Source organism: Petaurus breviceps, unplaced genomic scaffold (genome assembly GCF_028583685.1).
Source record: "Petaurus breviceps papuanus isolate PSGF00001 unplaced genomic scaffold, PetGlider_PUasm1.0 90601, whole genome shotgun sequence".
Taxonomy (NCBI): Eukaryota; Metazoa; Chordata; class Mammalia; order Diprotodontia; family Petauridae; genus Petaurus; species Petaurus breviceps.
In genome coordinates, this window is record NW_027187282.1 from 4,082,582 (window position 1) to 4,099,244 (window position 16,663).

Sequence of the window (16,663 nt, forward strand, 5' to 3'; positions counted from 1 at the left end):
CAGATAAATATAATCCATAGTGCATTTTATTCCTTCTTTTTGCCAGCACCAACATTTGCCTTTGCAGTACCCCTGACTTTTAAAATTCTGTTCTTGCATTCCTTTCGCTGGTTTCTTTTTTTCTTTCTTTTCTTTTTTTTTTTTTTTTTGCTTTTTCGATGGGGGATACAGGGCAGTTGAGGTTAAGTGACTTGCCCAAGGTCACACGGCTAGTCAGTGTTAAGTGTTAGATTTGAACTCAGGTCCTCCTGACTTCAGGGCCAGTGCTCTATTCACTGTGCCACCTAGCCGCCCCTTTTCCCTGCTTTCTTGATGTCTTATTTTTTTCATACAGACCATGCCTTGCAAGTCTATACTTTGGTTCATTTTTCTTTGCATAGTGAAGGGAATCATAAATGATGCCAAAACTTGTTGTTTTGCCATCACCAAAATGGGTTCTGAATCCAAAGACAAAAATGACGTCTGGTGGTGTCTTGTACATCTTGGCCAGTTTTTCTTGAATTTCAGTCTTGGACACTGTGGCCTTTCCAGGATGAAGGATGTGTAGAACCATCTGTTTACACTGAAGAAGTCTGTTTGTCATGAACTTCCTGGTTCTGATGGTTACAGCGTCATTCACTCTTGGAGCGTGGTTCCCCACAAGTGTCAACTTCTGAGTCAACAAGGGACCTCCAGGAGATGGGCTGAGAGAGGAGTGAAGAGCCAAGCCGAAGGAGGGTACAGATGCGAGACGGATGGCATCTAGACCCCAGGGAGAGTCACCATGGTGGCCACCAGCTCCTTGAGCAGCAGGAGAGGGAAAGGGCTGCGAGAGGCAACTGTAGTCTGTGTTTTAAGGCAGCAAGAATGGAGAGCTCCCCTGAGAAGGCTGGTGTGGTGGTCAGAGAGCCTACAGGTGGTGAGAATCTCACACAGGAGAACTCAAAAGTCTCCTGGGTGGGTCCACTTTGTTTCTTGTGCTTTGCTACTGAAAAAAAGGCTGCTCTAAAGATTTGGATGTATGTGGAGACTTTCTTCCCTGGGGTCACCTACTGGTACTGGAATCTCTGGGTCAAAAGGGTGTAGTCACTTTATTTGCAAAATTACTTTCCAAAATGGTTGTACTGATTCATAGCTCCACCATCAATGTCGATAAAACAGCTTTAAAAATAAAAAAGGATTCACTGCTTTTTTTTTTTTTTACAAAAAGGAAAATGCCATCTCTATTTGTCGCCTGCATTTTCTCTCCATCACTTATTTCTCAAATCCATACAATCTTGTTCTCACTCAGCTGAATTCACAGCTTGATTCCTAGTTAGTACTCAACTAAAATCTCCACTATTAACTGTATTAAGTGTATGTCCAAGTCTTCAGTAGTGACCATTGCTGTTTCTGTTTCCAAGTCCGTTCCTCCCAAGGACTCCCTGTCAGGTCTGGTGATCTGTGCCTCCCCCCAGAATTATAAGCTTGTCCTCTTTCAGCACATTGAGAATGAGGGCTTCTGGGTCTTCATAACATTTTTCTTTGACCTCATCAGGGTCATGGTGGGAGCTGATGATGGTAGTGTTGTGTCTTCCTGCGTTGTTGGAAGCCTGTCATTCACTCCTTTTGGGATGCATACAAGCTTGTTGACTAAATTAGTTAGGCTTCCCTTTTCCTTTCCCTGTGGTCACTCAAGAAAACCATGCATTCAGTTCTGGCTTCCCTAAGCTGGCCTTCCTTTGCCAGCCTTGTTTCACTCCGGGCTGCTGTTGGGATGTGAGTTCTCTCACAACAACAGCTGTCCATCTCTCAGGTCTACTGGATTTCACATTGTCCATATTGGTGTGCACATTCCATGTACTGATGGTGGGTGGAATCATCTTGGCAAAAGTTTTTGTACATTTTTGTGTGTTTCGACCTCAGAGTAGGATGCTTGCTGCTGGCTGCTGTAAGCAGGCCAGGGCTGGGTGAAGCAGACAGTTTTAGGCACCATTTTCTTGACCCTTCCTCACACCAGGAGGTGAGTAGTGTGGTCAGACTCAGACCCCCAGGGGGCTGCCAAATTCCACTGCTGCTTCCAGGAAGGAGATGACCCTGTGGCCTGGGCTGCCTGTGTGCAGGGCTGTGACCATAGCTCCCAGTGTATCCCCACCTGCTCCTCCATCACTTGCCTGTCACCATAGGACTCTGAGGTAGGTCAAAATGGTAAAATGCTATGGATGATGTCTTTTGATTTGTGAATAAATTGGATTGAAGTGAGGCAGAGTTGTACAAGATCATCAGTCTCTCTCTGCCAGTCATCAAAGTCTAGTGGCAAGACAGGATGCAGTGGATGGCCTTGGCATCTTCCGTGTCTAACCAAACTTTAAGTGTTCCACAGCTTCTGCCTTTGCTGACTTCGTGGCCCTTTGAAACAAGTTAACAGGGACAGCTAGGTGGTGCAGTGAATAGAATACCGACCCTGGAGTCAGGAGGACTTGAGTTCAAATCTAGCCTCAGACACTGAACACTTACTAGCTGTTCGACCTTGGGTAAGTCACTTAACCCCAATTGCCCTACCTTCCCCCCCTCAAAAAAAAGAAAGGAAAAAGTTCACATTTGCCTCTTCTGCCAGGGTAAGTCTTCACATGCTTGGTGTAGACATTGCTCCTAACTCACCGAAAGGGTTTGAAGACCCTTGGTGACCCTCAACATGGGTTAGCCCATCTGCTAAAACAGTTTGCTGAGGGGTGGCTGCTGTGCTGGCTACAGCTTCTGAACCCTGGTGAGAGTCGGGTGAATCAGGTGGACCCCAAAGGGGGATGAGCAGCCCTTACCCCAGAGGGGCTAGTCCTCCCTGAATACCTGCATGCCCCAGCTGCTTCAAAAATGCTTATACTCTGGTGTTGATATATTTGTTAAAAAGCATGTCATTGACAACAATGTAAATGGAAAGACCAAACCAAAAAGGAGAAGGTAGGAGAAAATCTTCCCATCTTTGTAGAGGTGGGAGCTGGGTGGGGTCATTGAATTGAACCACAGTGGTTTGCTTGGGTGATCTGTTGGTTAGCTTTGCTCAAAGGCTGTTTTTCTTTTTTTTTTTTTTTATTCCTTGTACAAAGAATAGCTCCCAGGGAGGGGACAGCAATACTTTTGGAATAAGGTGATGTTCAAGCCCTCAGAATCCCTTAATAAATAAGGAAAGCAACACTTACTGAACTGAATTGGGGGAAAATAAAGTAGTGTTGTTATTGTAGAAGAGGAATTCTTAATCTGAGGTCTGTTCTTGCTCAGTAATTTCCATCCTGACTGTCCATGATTTCATTGGGGTTTTTTTTGGCAAAGATACTGGAGTGGTTTGCCATTTCCTTCCCCAGCTCATTTTATAGATGAGGAAACTGAGACAAAGAGGGTTAAGTGACTTGCCCAGGGTCACACAGTTAGTACCTAAAGTTGGATTTGAATTTGGCTCCACCTGACTTCAAGCCTAGCACTCTATTCACTTTGCTACCTAGCTAGCTGCCCGTGAGGTCTGGTAACTTGTTTTAAAAAAATTTTTTTTTGAAACTGTATTTCCTTTGTCCAGAAAAATGTCCAGAGCTGAGAAATGGAATGTCTTTTTCATAACATCCAGGAGACCAGTATCACTGGACTGAAGAGTATGGGTCAGGGAGTAAGATATAAGGAGACTAAAAAGGTAGGAGAAGGCTAGGTTATGAAAAGCTTTGAATGACAGAAGATTTTATATTTGATCCTGGAGGCAATAGGGAGCTACTGGAGGTTATTGGGGGAGGGGGGATGATATGGTCAGACATGAGCTTTAGGAAGATCACTTTGGTGGCTGAATGGAGGATGGACTAGAGTTGGGGAGAGACCTGAGATAGGCAGACCCACCAGCAGCTACTGCAATAGTTCTAGGGCGAGGTGATGAAGGTCAGAGGAGAGAAATGGGGTGTACTGGAGAAATGAGGTTTTAAAAAATTTTTTTTAATGCTTTATTAACTTATGATTTATATCATTCGTTTCTGCCAGATTTTGAGTTGCAAATTTTCTCCCCGTTTTTCCCCTACCCACCACCCCAAAATAGCAGTCCCACAGGATCTCCATTCTGCTTTCTCCCATATATTCTCCCATACCCCTTTCGACTTTTCCAGTGGATCTCTATGCCTCAGTGCCTGCATATCTTATTTCCCAATTACATGTAATATGGTATTAATAATAGTATATATATATACACACACGTGCGCACACACACACACACACATATATATATATGTATATATATATATATATATATTTGAATATTTGATTTTAAAATTTTGAATTCTAGATTCATTCCCTTCCTCCTTTGTCACCCATTCTTACTGGGAAGATAAGCAGTTCAGTATAGGATGTACATGTGTGGCTAATGCAAAATAATAACATAGTAGATATATTGTAAAAGACTGACTGTATTTCCCTCCCTCCTATCCCACCTCCCATTTGTTCTATTCTCTACTTTGATCCTGTCCCTTTTCAAAAGTGGGTGCTTCCAACTTCCCTCCCCCCCCCACCTGCCCTCCCTTCCATCATCCTCCCTCTCATCCCCTTCCCCCCTACTTTCCTGTAGGGTGAGATACCCTATTTAGTGTGTGTTTCATTCCCTCCTCAAGCCAAATTCAATGGGAATAAGGTTGACCCATTCCCTTTTGCCTTCCTATTCTTCCCCTCCAGTGTAACCATTTTCCCTTGCCTCTTCTGTATGAGATAGTTTACCCCAATCTCTCCCCATCTCCTCTCATTATATTCCTTTCACCTCTTAATTTCACCTTTTAAATATCATCCCTTCCTGTTAAATTGGTCCTGTGCCCTCTATCTATGTATACCTGTAAACATATATACACACATTCACATATGTATTCATATGCCCATATACCCTCATATATAGACATATATATATATATATATATATTTCTAATCCTTTCAACTACTGAGAAAAGTTTCATCAGTTACAATTATTGTTTTTCCACATAGGAATGTTAATAGTTCAACTTTGATAAGTTCCTTATGATTTCTTTTCCCTGTTTACCTTCTCATACTTCTCTTGCTTCTTGTATCTGAATGTCAAATTTTCTATTCAACTCTGTTTTTTTCAGCAAGAATGCTTGAAAGTCCTCTATTCCACTGAATGACCATATTTTCCCCTGAAACATGATACTCAGTTTTGCTGGGTAGGTGACTCTTGGTTTTAATCCCAGATCCTTTGACCTCCGGAATATCATATTCCAAGCCCTTCGATCCCTCAGTGTAGAAGCTGCCAGATCCTGGGTTATCCTGATTGTGTTTTCACAATATTCAAATTGTTTCTTCCTGGCTGCTTGTAATATTCTCTCCTTAATCTGGGAATTCCAGAACCTGGCTATAATATTCCTAGGAGTTTTCTTTTTGGGATCTTTTTCAGGAGGTGATTGGTGGATTCTTTTAACCTCCATTTTGCCCTCTGGCACTAAAACATCAGGGCAGTTTTCTTTGAGAACTTCCTGGAGGATGATTTCTAGGTTCTTACTTTGGTCATGGCTTTCAGGTAGTCCAATGATTTTTAAATTATCTTTCCTGGATCTATTTTCCAGGTCAGTGGTTTTTCCCATGAGATATTTCACATTGCCTTCTATTCTTTCATTTGTTTGGATCTGTTTAACAGCATCTAGATTCTCATAAAGTCATTAGCTTCCATTTGCTCCAATCTAATTCTGAAGCAATGATTCTCCTCATTGAGCTTTTGAGATTCTTTTTCCATCTGGCAAATTCGGCTTTTTAAGGCATTTTTCTCCTCATTGCCTTTTTGAACCTCTTTTGCCATTTGAGTCAGTCTGTTTTTTAAGGTATTATTTTCCTCAGTCAGGCTGTTGACTCTCATTTCATAATTTTCTTGCATTGTTCTCATTTCTCTTCCCAATTTTTCCTCCACTTCTCTTATCTGCTTCTTAAGGTCCCCTATGGCCTGTAACTAGCTCGTATTTTCCTTTGAAGCTTTTGGTGCAGGAGTTCTGACTTCACTGTTTTCCTCCTGTTCCATGCTTTGCTCCTTTTTGTCCCCAAAATAGGAGTGTAATGTTGGAATCTTCTGTCTGCTTTGCTTCCTTTGCCTGATCATTTTGCCACTCAATTACTTGACTTTTCGGCTTTTTGCCACAGTAGGACTCTACCACCAGACAGGGGAGTTTTCGTCCCAAATGCTGGGGTTTTCTCAGCTGCTGGAGGTATTAGATGGGTGCCCTCTCTGAGGCTTCCACACGCTCTGGCAAGCTGGACACACACCCCAGGACCTCCACCCTAGGCTGCAATCCAGATCCAAGCAGGTTAAAGTAAGAGTGATTACCCCTCAGACTGGTGCTTGGTCCCCCTACACTGTGCCGGTGTCTCAGCGGCTTCTTGCCCCAGGGGTACAAGCCATGAACTCCTACTTACTGAGTCCCAAAGTCCAGACTGCACTGGCCTCTCACTTTGTCCTTCGCATCTGTGTGTTGATAAATCTGGAAACGGCCACAGCTGCTGCTGATCTGGAGTCCCTCTGGCTGGTGGCTGGTTAGGCACGCCCTGGGGCTAAAGCCTCGGCATGGGGCTGGGCTCGGCTCCTAGAGCGCTGTGCTGGATTCCTGCCGGCCTGCCGGGCTGTCCTCAGGGGGAGGTTAGCTTCTCTGTGTCATTTTGTGGGTTCTGCAGCTCCAAAGTTTGTTTAGAGTCCCCTTTTTACATGGATTGGGGAAGGTGGAAGCTGGAGCCGCGGGAAGGTCGTGCTTCTACTCCTATTGGAGAAATGTTGGAGAGGTAAAATGGACAGGTCTTGGCAACAGCTTGGATCTGGGGGGGGGGGTGAGAGAGAATGAGGAAGCCAGGATGATGTCTAGCTTGTGAGCCTAGGGGACTAGGAGGAGGGTGGTGCCCTTCACCATCACAGGGAAAGAAGGAGTGGGAGATGGTTTAGAGGGAAAGAGAATAAATTCAGTTTTGAACATGCTGAGTCCCCAAGATCTACTGGCTATCCAACTTAGATGTGTAAAAGGCAGTTGGAGATGATCTTTGAGGGGGGGAGGCAAGGCAATTGGGGTTAAGTGACTTGCCCAAGGTCACACAACTAGTAAGTGTGTCAAGTGTCTGAGGACGGATTTGAACTCAGGTCTTCCTGACTCCAGGGATGGTGCTCTATTCACTCTGCCACCTAGCTACCCCTGGAGATGATCTCTTGTGCCTAGGAAGGCTTCCCTTGGTTTTCTGGAGATGTTGCTGATTTCCTAGTCTGATGGCATGGTTGATATGATATAGTGGAAACTAACATAGCATTTGGAGGCAGAGAATGACCTGGGTGTACTTCCCAGTTCAGCTTCTTTTTACCTGAGTGACACCTTTCAGGAAGTTCCTTCCCCTCGTCCAGGCCTCAGTTTCCTTTTCTGTAAAATGAAGGCTTTGAGTGTCTTCTTTTAGCTCCCTGATTATGGTAGCAGGGTGCAGGAAGCACCCAAAGAACTTTGTGCAGCTGCTCCCTTTCCCAGATAGCTGGGTGGGGGTGGGGGGTGAGGCAGTTCACAAGCACATGGATTAATCGCTTACTTTGTACCTAAGGGGCGCTGCACTGAGAGCTGGGATAGGGGAAAAGGACAGGCTCTGTCCAACAAGAATTTGCTCTCTAGTTTACAAAGCTGTGCTGATTTCAGGTGACACCTCCCTGCCTCTGAACGGAGGGTGGCGGGGGGAGGGTGATAGCGCAAATTCAGCCTGCTAGGGAGACAGGAAGGCGAAGGCTCTGCGCCCTTACATAGGCACTCAGTGCTCTGCACTGCGCTAAGGGCTTTCTACACCTATTGTCTCATTTGGTTCAAGTGAAGGTCAAGGACGCCAGGGCCAGGCTGCCCTTTGGGAAGGCGTGGGAGCGCCGCCAGGTTCTCCCCGACAGTCACGGTCCCTTAAGGGTTCTAGGGTGCGGCTCCCATCCCCAGGCCTCCTCAGGTTTCTGTCCGGACATTCCTGGGGACTGGTTCTCCAGCCCCAGCCCGATCCAGATGCCTCCGAGTGGGTGGGGACTGGTAGAGGCTCGTTTCCTTCCTCTCCCCGCCCAGCCAGCAGATGGGTGGGGTACAGGCGGGCGGCCGAGCCCGGAAAGGGAGACGGAACCCGACCGGGTTGGGAGGGGAGCCCGGAGCTCGGCAGTCGGGCAGACGCGGCTAGCAGCGGCTCCTCAGGTAGGGCAGGCTGACCCAATGGGCAGGGCAGGGAGTGGGGAGACTCCCCTTGGGCTGGCCTGAACAGGGGCGGGTTCCTGCCCCAGGCCTGAGATCTTGGGCCGGACATCTACTTCTTGGGCTGGCCCCTATAATGCCCTGGGCGGCGGGGGCGGGAGGGGGCGTTATGTTGGACCCTTGTCCAGTCCAGGGACCCCCCCCTCCCCGAGAGACAGTGGGAGGAGGGCCTTAGGCACTGAGATCTTGGGGGACACTGGAGTTTGGGGGGCAACGAGGCCAGCATTTTCTTATGGGTACCTTGAAGGAGGGGAAAGCTGGATGGAAGAGGGTGGGGGCAAGTATATTTCCTTCCAAGGGTGCAGTGGCCAGAGTTCAAGACTCCTGTGGCTCAGTCTCTTTTTCCCGTGTGGGGTTCCGGGGCAGCACCCAGTTCCCACGGAGCATGCCTCCACACTTTCCCGGACCTATTTGAGACATTTAAAAGTGGGGGGAGGGAGGGAGAGAGGAGGAAGCTGAACTTTCTCCAGGACCAGGAGTCCTCATATTCCCACTGATTCACTTGAGCACATCTGTCAGCCTTTCTGGGCCTTCTCTATTTAATGAACAAGTCTGGACTGGCTGCTCTCCAAGGGTCTTGCCAGGTCCAAAACTGTGAACAAATATGTCTCTACATTTCTGTACATGTTTTGGGAAAAGAAAAATGGTCACCAATGTACCTGTGGGGGAACAAATGTGAGCAGCAGAGAACATGAGTTCCTCCAGTGGCATGCATAGTACAAAGGAGGAGGGTGTGCACTGTGAGTGGCAGGGACAGGTGGTAGGGCCTCTGACCCCTTTGGTGAGTGTGATACGCCCAATTCACTCAGGGGGCCTCTCTTCCTATCTTCTTGTACCTTTCTGGGTCTGTGTTTCCTTATCTGCAAAATGACCTACAGATCCAAAGTAGCTTAGTGGATACTAAGTCAAAAGCCCTGGGCTCAGGTTCTATCATCCTTGGCTGTATGATCCTGGGCCAGTCATCTAATCTCTTCAGTGCCCCAGGCAGGAGTCTGGGTCTCTAAGATTAGAAGCTATAAACATATTCGTGGGAAGGGAGGTTCCACAAAAGGGGTTCCTTAAAATAAAGAAATCCTAGGGGGCAGCCAGGTGGTGCAGTGAGTAAGAGCATGGACCCGGACCCAGAGTCGGAGTCAGGAGATGGTGGATTGGTTCCAGCCTCAGATACTTAACACCCACACAAAATAACTGGCCTTGTAACCTTGAGCAAGTTACTTAACCCCAATTGCTTAAAAAAAATCCCAGGTAGAGGCCTTCCCACCCTACTTTACCCCTGGAAATGTTTGGCTTCTGCATTCCTCAGGCCCTAGGTGAGATGACTGGATGTGAAGATGTTCCTTAAACTCCCCAGCATAAGGCAACTAGAGTAGTATTATTCTTACGAAAAAAAGATTGATAGAAAGCTGGAGAGAGACAGTGAGAGATGGGACAGACACAGAGAGAGGGAAAGACATACAATGCATAGATGAGGACAGAGAGACAGATACTGATACTGATCTAGTGCCGAGTGTAGGAGGAGTTAGAGCTTCACCACAATGCTGTGGTAGGTATTATGAGGAATTTTACAGATAAGGAAACTGAGGTTTGGAGTAATTAAGAGCTGAGGATCACACAGCTTATTGGCACCCACATCTTCTTGCCTCCAAATTTGGCACTTTATCTACTGTGCCACAGGAAGAAGGTGGGAAGCTCAATAGGAGTCCTCAGTGTCGAGGGGACTGACTGCCCCTCTAGCTTGACCCCCCAGGGCAGTCCTTGAAAGCTGCCCAAACTTCTAGTGACAGCTGCCTTCCTATGTAGTGCCTGATGATTCAGTGAGACACCCACCTGTGACTCTCCCAGGTTCTTCCCCTTCTTTTTTGCTTTTTGGAGGGGGTGGGCAGGGCAATTGGGGTTAAGTGACTTGTCCAAGGTCATGGGGCTAGTAAGTGTTCAGTATCTGAGGCCGGATTTGAACTCAGGTCCTCCTGACTCCAGGGCCGGTGCTTTATTCACTGTGCCACCTAGCTTCCTGAGTTCCTTCCACTTCTGTCTTGAACAATATGAGCCCCAAATGCTGCCTCCTCTGGAGATGAAGGGGCTGCTTTTTCAAAGGTGGACGGTTGGGTTGGAGCCCTTTGGGAAGCATCTGGAGCCTGTTCCATGTTCATGCCCTGTCTCTTCCCTCCTCAGTAGGCAGCCATGCCCAGCCCAGTGCCCATGCTGCTCTTTATCCTGCTCCTGGCAGGGATGACTAGTGCCTTCCGGATCTGTGCTTTCAATGCCCAGCGGTTGACAGTTGCCAAACTGGCAAAGATCCACATCATGGAAACTATAGTTAAGGTGAGCACAACAAAGAAGACTGAGACCCAGAGGTAACTGTGAGGGGTCCAGCTCACTTCTAATCCCACTTCAGCCCCTATTAGGGAATTTCTCTAGATCTCAATTTCTTCTACTGTCAAGTGAAGGGATATTTTCTAATATGCCATTCATCTCTGACATACTATGTAGGTATATCCTGGAATCTGGGCACTGGGTAGGGGTGGAGCCACAGCAGTCCCAGTTCTTAGTGGACACTCAGAGAGAGCCAAATTGGGGCACAGGCTGAGGCAGAGGACGGGCGGTGACCACTGCTGTGTCTGACAGATCTTGGCTCGGTGTGACATCATGGTGTTGCAGGAAGTGGTAGACACCTCAGGCGATGCCATTCCTCTGCTGCTTAGGGACCTCAACAGGTAGGGAGGTACAGCAGCCATCGCAGGGAGGTTGGGAAGCTCAGGGAAAACTGACCTTTGGGAACGGGGAGCTTTGATCCTGCCTTTCTCCATCAGGTTCGATGACTCTGGCCCCTATAGCTCCCTGAGTAGTCCTCTGCTGGGACGCAGTACCTACATGGAGAAATATGTCTATGTGTACCGGTGAGTGCAACATCTCTGCCCCCACTCTCCCTGGGTCAGGCCACCCCAGGCTCACACTCCCGTGAGCACTTGTTGGGCCAAGTAAATTGAGTTGTGGGAAAGGAGGGACCTTGGATCTTCTGAGGCAAGGCATGTGGTGGGAGAGACTTTGGGACTCTACCTTGTGGGGGTGGGAAAAGACAAAAACCCTAGGACACTGCAAGGCCACTGATGGAAAAGGCAGTAGGGCCAGGGGGAACTCATCTGAGGCTTAACCCCTGGAAGGAAGTTGGTTGTTTTAACTAATTATTCTTACTAACCTAAGTTCAATTGTTTAGGCCTGCAAGCCCAAGTGCTATAAGCAACCTCAAAATCGTATCAATTTGGAACAAAGTGCCAGTTGCCCTGTTCTAGTTCCAGCTGTGTTCTCCACTTACCTCCCATCCGCTTTCTTCCCCCAGGCCTCTGTCCAATCCCTGGTCTCTCTTGCCCCAGGAAGTATCTCTAAACCCTTTTGATAGGGAAGGTGGGATTCATATGACAAACTCCCCTGAAAGTAGGTTTTTTCCTCCCTTCTTAGCCCTGAGCCAATTTTGTGTTGACAGTGCTATTTATAAAGCACAGATGGCATGACTGGTTTTTCAACAAACAGACCAGTGAGAAGCAATCCCCTTCAGAGGCTGATTCCCACTAATTTCCAAGAGGTTAGCCCAGTTCAAATCCTGGTGACCTCTTTTTCCTCCCTAGAGGCTTCCACCTTTTCTCTGAATCCATACGGTATTCATGACGCACAATTCACCAAGTTCACCTAAGTCTAAGATGCTCCTTTGTAAGTGTGGCTGCCTGCTATGCCTATATGGATGGTATGGACCTCTCCAAAATCCTAGAGAAGCTAGGCATCTCTGACCTGCTTCTTGCCTTCTCCTGTCTAGGTTCCACGTCCCTTCCTCCAAGCTGTCACCAATGTTCCACCTCTCTCCTTCTTTGACCTTTTCCTTGGTTTCTTGTCTGTAGAGGCCATGTGGTTACATAGCTCTCTCCCTCCCTTCCTCCTTCCCTTCAGGTTTGGATGCAGGCCAGTGCCTCTTTGCCTGTGTCCCTCTCTGATTCTTCCATGCCTGCTCCTTCTTATTTTGAAAGTTAAGCCAAAGGTCAGAAAAAACCTTAGGTGTCAACCCTGTGATCTCTGCAACTCTGAAGCTGTGAGCTTGAGTTCAGTGCTAAGGAACACAGACCTGTTGTTAGGCCAATGAAAGCCCGGAACCAGAAGGCCCACCTTGTCTCCATGGCCCTGGGAAAGAGCTGCCCTTTTCATTCTTCTGAAATTGTGGTATGCCCTGATCTTCTGCAACATCGCATCCCTTGATGAAAAGGGCATTGCAAAGATGAATTATTATTTCAGGGAGAGAAGCTTGGGCTCATTGGAAATGCTGCACAATTTCCCAAATCCTTCCCTTTAATTCTGTACCAGCTCATTGTCCATCTACAGTGTCCAAGATACACACATGTGCAGATGTGTAAGCACATAGCCGGCCTAGTTCCGTGGGCTGTGCATTCAATTGCATAACCTCAGTTGGACAATGAGTACTCTTGGCCCATGGATCTTGAGTCTCTGCCCTGGTTCCTAGTCCTGATTTTGACACATACATGGAAGATACCTTGTAGGAGAGAGTGTTTAGGCTGGCATATTGATTTATTACATAGTACAGTGGGGATGCATTAACTGTGTGACCATCAAGGTTCTTTGTCCCCCTTCATGCCCTCCAATGCCTCTGCCCCTCAGTTATTTCTTAGGCCATTGCCCCTGTAGTGGGTGAACCAGTTGAACTCTCTACTATCCTTTACTCTAGAATCCTTTAACCCCTTCCCCTTGCTGATTGTGTCTTACCAAACCTTAACCTTAGATTATTTCCACCATCTGTCTGCTTTGCTCCTACTCATATATGGAGCTGAGGGAAATCATAAAACCATGCTAACTGGGGCCATCACAAGTGTGTGTGATCTAGTCATCAAGGAGTCTTCTTGAAAGGCTTCACAGCTTTGTCACCTCCATCATGGATCTCTTTGGCATCTGCTTGGCTTGGTCTAGTAGTTCATCCCATCCACCCCCATTTCCAGGGCTGTCTCACTCTTTATACTGTGCAATGGGAGCTGTGACATTAGAGCACAAAGGAGACCGATGACTCCTCTCTTGTTGATGGAGAAAAGAGTTATCTAGAGAGAAAAATAGAGCAGCTAGGTGGCGCTGCAGGGGATAGAGCACTGGGCCTGGAGTCAGAAAGACTCCTCTTCCTGAGTTCCAACTTGGTCTCAGACACTTCCTAGCTGTGTGACCCTGGGCAAGTCACTTCACCCTGTTTGCCTCAGTTTCCTCATCTGTCAGATGAGCTGGAGAAGGCAAACCACTCCAGTGGTTTTCTCTGCCAAGAAAATCCCAAATAGGGTCATGAAGAGTCAGACACAACTGAGAAATGATTGAACAGAGAAAGAAACGCTAGTTGAGCATCCCTGATTTTTCACTTGTTTTGTGGTCTGTCTTCCAACACCAATCCTTAAATGTTCTAATCTGGCTTAATTGGGTTTCTTGTCAAGTTTTCTATAAACATTGTTTCCCTTCACTGCTTTACAGTGTTTTATGACTTGAGGCTTCTTGTAATCTATCAGCTTCTTCTAAAAGATTTTATAAAGGCCTTCAGTCTAAACTGCTGTTGCCCCTTGGCTGCCACATTTCTCTCTTTGGCAAGGAGATCAAACTGGTCCAGGTCATTTCCAGGCTGTTGGGTCTCTTTGTTGAAGTAATTTGATCAGATTAGTCATAATTCTGCAGGAAATGTTGCTAGACTGTGTGGAGGTGTGTTCCCATCTTCATTTTCCATTTTCCAGCACTAATCTATTCTCAGCTTGGAGCCATTTTAATGGAGTACCTTCTCTTCTCATACTCACTTTGTTTTCATTTGGCTTTGTTCTTTGTACCCAGGTGGTGGATTCGGAAATGACTCTCATATCAGTGAGGAGCTAGTTGGTTCCTGTCTATTAAATGATTCAGTTTTGGGGGTGTTATTCACTGCTCACCGTTGTTGATACCCTTCTGCTAATGCTGTATGTGTGTGATACTTCTGTAGAGTTTACAGACTGTTTTTTTGTAAACTTCACAGCAGTTTGCCTGCTTTTGTTCCTGATACTGAGTGGCATGTGACCAATTTTTCACCATCCCTCCCTTTTAGCTGACAAGAGGAAAACGTGGAGAGTACACATTCTTTCCTCCCTTTCTGCCTCCCCTTGCTTTGCTGCTGCTTTTCCTCTCTCAGTATGCAGGCACCTTCAGGTCTATTGTCCTGCCCAGCTGCAACAGGCTTTGAAGGTCATTTCCAAAGAAAAACCCTCCAGGGCTCAGAGCACATTCAAAAGGGAAAGTCTGTCTTCTGGGTATTTCCCCTTATTTTCCCCATCCTCTGTCCCCTACAGATCACACAAGACGCAGGTCCTGAATGCCTATGTGTATGATGATAAGATGGATGTCTTTGCCCGAGAGCCATTTGTGGCCCAATTCAGCCTGCCCAGCAAGGGTATGAGTGGAGCCCGGGCAGTGCTGTAGGGACCTCTGGAAGAGGGGGGAGGCTGGAGGCTGCCCAGACACCAGTGATTGAAACATGTTGTGAAAGTTGGTGCAAACTGCTCAGTTTGAACCCAGGGTGTGGAATGTTGACGACAGGGGCAGGAAAAGGAAGGGGGAAGAACAGAGGAAATGGAGTCCAGGAAGATGAGAGGGACAAAGGAGAGTGTTTGGGGATGGATGGTCCTCACTTTGCCCTCCTCACCTCCCTAGTGCTCCCCAAGCTGGCCCTGGTGCCCTTGCACACGACCCCCAAGGATGTGACGACTGAGTTGGATGCCCTGTATCTCGTCTTCCTCAATGTCTCCCAGCATTGGCAGAATGAGGTGGTGGAGGATTGGGGATCTGGGAAGGGTTGGGGGAGGGAATTAGTGGGCCAGTTTGGAATAGATATTAGGTTGGGTCCCCCGGGCTTGACCCCAGCTCTTGCCCTGTCCCCAGAATGTGATACTGCTTGGGGACTTCAATGCGGATTGCTCATCGTTGTCCAAGAAGCGTCAAGGTGAGCTGATGCTAAGGACCAAGCCAGGCTTCCACTGGGTTATCCCTGACGGGGAGGACACAACTGTGAGGGAGAGCACACACTGCACCTATGACCGGTCAGTCCTCCTGCCTGGGCCTGGAGGTTAGGCTCCCTGGATCAGGCTGCTGGGGGAGACTGTTTTGGGTTTAGCACTGGGACAACTGTAAACCAACTGATAACTCTTCCTCTCCTCCCCCCTCCCCCAACCCCCTGTCATTCTCTCAGAATTGTGGTTCATGGAGAGGTCTGCCAAGGGCTGGTGAAAATGGCTGCTGCCTTCAAATTTCCCCAAAACTTTCAGTTGACTGAAGCCAAGGTAGGAGTAAGGGCCAAGCTTGGGAAAATGGGGTTGGAGAAAACTGAGAGGAGGCTCCTGGGGGTAGGGGATGGGGTGGGGAGTGACTGCAGGTAGGCATGATCAGTTTGAGCTGCTGCTATTTTGAGCTCAAGACTAGACAGAAATAGTGGCTGACGACTAGGTTTCAAGGCAGAATGGGGCATGACCTCCAAATCTCCTCCCTGTCCACAGGCTCTGAACATCAGTGACCACTATCCTGTGGAGGTAGAGTTGAATGGGTCCCCAGATTGGCTCTTGGCCTACATCCCTGTTAACCTTGCTATGCTGCTGCTACTCACTGGACTGAATTCCACATTGTGAAAACTTTGGCCTTTGGGACCCTGACTTCCTCATCTTGGAGACCTCTCCAGGGCCTGACCTTTTTCCCTCTCCATAACCCCAATAGGTAGACTCAAAAGTGTCTTTTTCTTGACTCCATCAGAGCTAGGATCCAGCTCACTCTTCTTCTCATCTCCTTCATGGGTACCCTACCTTCTACTCTCCTCCCTTACCCATTCCCCTAATATATTTATTCATTTCTGCTTCTGTTACTTGGAAGTCAGGGAGGGACTCTGGGACAAGGCCCCTTCCCTCTTTACCTCATTACCTTTGGGGTAATGATCTCATCCATGAGACTGTATTGATTGCATGCAGGGGTTGTCCCATACCTCCATGAGTGTTGCCGAAAGAACTCTGCTGGCTGCCAGACTTGGTGGGCCAGGTGTTGCCTCAGGAAACCATGGGATCCAACCACAACCCACACTCCTAGATCCCCTCCTCAGATCTGTTCCTTTTGGAGTAGAGACCATGGTCTGAGAGTTGCCCACCCTGCCCTGGCCTCAGCTTCCCCAGTAGGGATTTTGTAGGGCCCATCAATATCCCATGGGCAACTGGAAGCTTTGGGGGGATCTTGGGGATGCTGCCTGCCTGAAGTCCTCTGGACTAAATAAACAGGGTCATCAGTGCCTCACTGAACTCAGTTCCTTTGTTCCTATTTCCTCAGCCTCCCTGTTTGCTAGAGGCCAGAGATTAGTGCCTAGCTCTCACCTCCTTGCCACTCATACCTTTGGCAAAATCCAACCCTGGCTTATTCCTACCACC

The 16,663-nt window shown here is 47.7% G+C and overlaps 2 protein-coding genes across 4 annotated transcripts; one reads left to right on the forward strand and one right to left on the reverse strand.

Annotated features, from left to right (window-relative positions):
• Positions 1-212: 212 nt before the first annotated feature.
• Positions 213-2,811, reverse strand: LOC138142701 (uncharacterized). The gene is made up of 3 exons (XM_069063810.1): positions 2,806-2,811; positions 2,620-2,722; positions 213-825 (listed from the first exon to the last, which is right to left on the reverse strand). Exons 1-3 carry the CDS (start codon positions 2,809-2,811, stop codon positions 269-271), a joined length of 666 nt encoding a protein of 221 aa, XP_068919911.1. The 3' UTR covers positions 213-268.
• A 5,150-nt stretch (positions 2,812-7,961) lies between these two features.
• DNASE1L1 (deoxyribonuclease 1 like 1) lies at positions 7,962-16,541 on the forward strand. Of its 3 annotated transcripts, none has more exons than XM_069063787.1 (9): positions 7,962-8,156; positions 10,389-10,535; positions 10,839-10,927; positions 11,024-11,110; positions 14,555-14,655; positions 14,916-15,028; positions 15,144-15,301; positions 15,451-15,541; positions 15,755-16,541. In XM_069063787.1, exons 1-9 carry the CDS (start codon positions 7,977-7,979, stop codon positions 15,881-15,883), a joined length of 1,095 nt encoding a protein of 364 aa, XP_068919888.1. In that variant the 5' UTR covers positions 7,962-7,976; the 3' UTR covers positions 15,884-16,541. The 3 variants fall into 3 exon arrangements, with proteins under 3 accessions (XP_068919888.1, XP_068919890.1, XP_068919891.1); XM_069063790.1 differs by having other exon boundaries at positions 8,018-8,156; positions 10,386-10,535; XM_069063789.1 differs by lacking the exon at positions 15,755-16,541 and having other exon boundaries at positions 15,144-15,327; positions 15,451-15,519.
• The last annotated feature ends 122 nt before the right edge of the window (positions 16,542-16,663 follow it).

What these genes read in the sequence shown, in the direction of transcription:
- DNASE1L1 (XM_069063787.1), top strand. Translation starts at nt 7,977, where the DNA reads ATGCCTCCGAGTGGGTGGGGACTGGTAGAGGCTCGTTTCCTTCCTCTC. An exon ending in CTGCTTAGGGACCTCAACAG is followed by an intron (nt 10,928 to 11,023) that starts GTAGGGAGGTAC and finishes TTTCTCCATCAG; the next exon opens with GTTCGATGACTCTGGCCCCT. An exon ending in ACACACTGCACCTATGACCG is followed by an intron (nt 15,302 to 15,450) that starts GTCAGTCCTCCT and finishes TCATTCTCTCAG; the next exon opens with AATTGTGGTTCATGGAGAGG.
- LOC138142701 (XM_069063810.1), bottom strand. An exon ending in AGGGTCTTCAAACCCTTTCG is followed by an intron (nt 826 to 2,619) that starts GTGAGTTAGGAG and finishes CTTAAAACACAG; the next exon opens with ACTACAGTTGCCTCTCGCAG.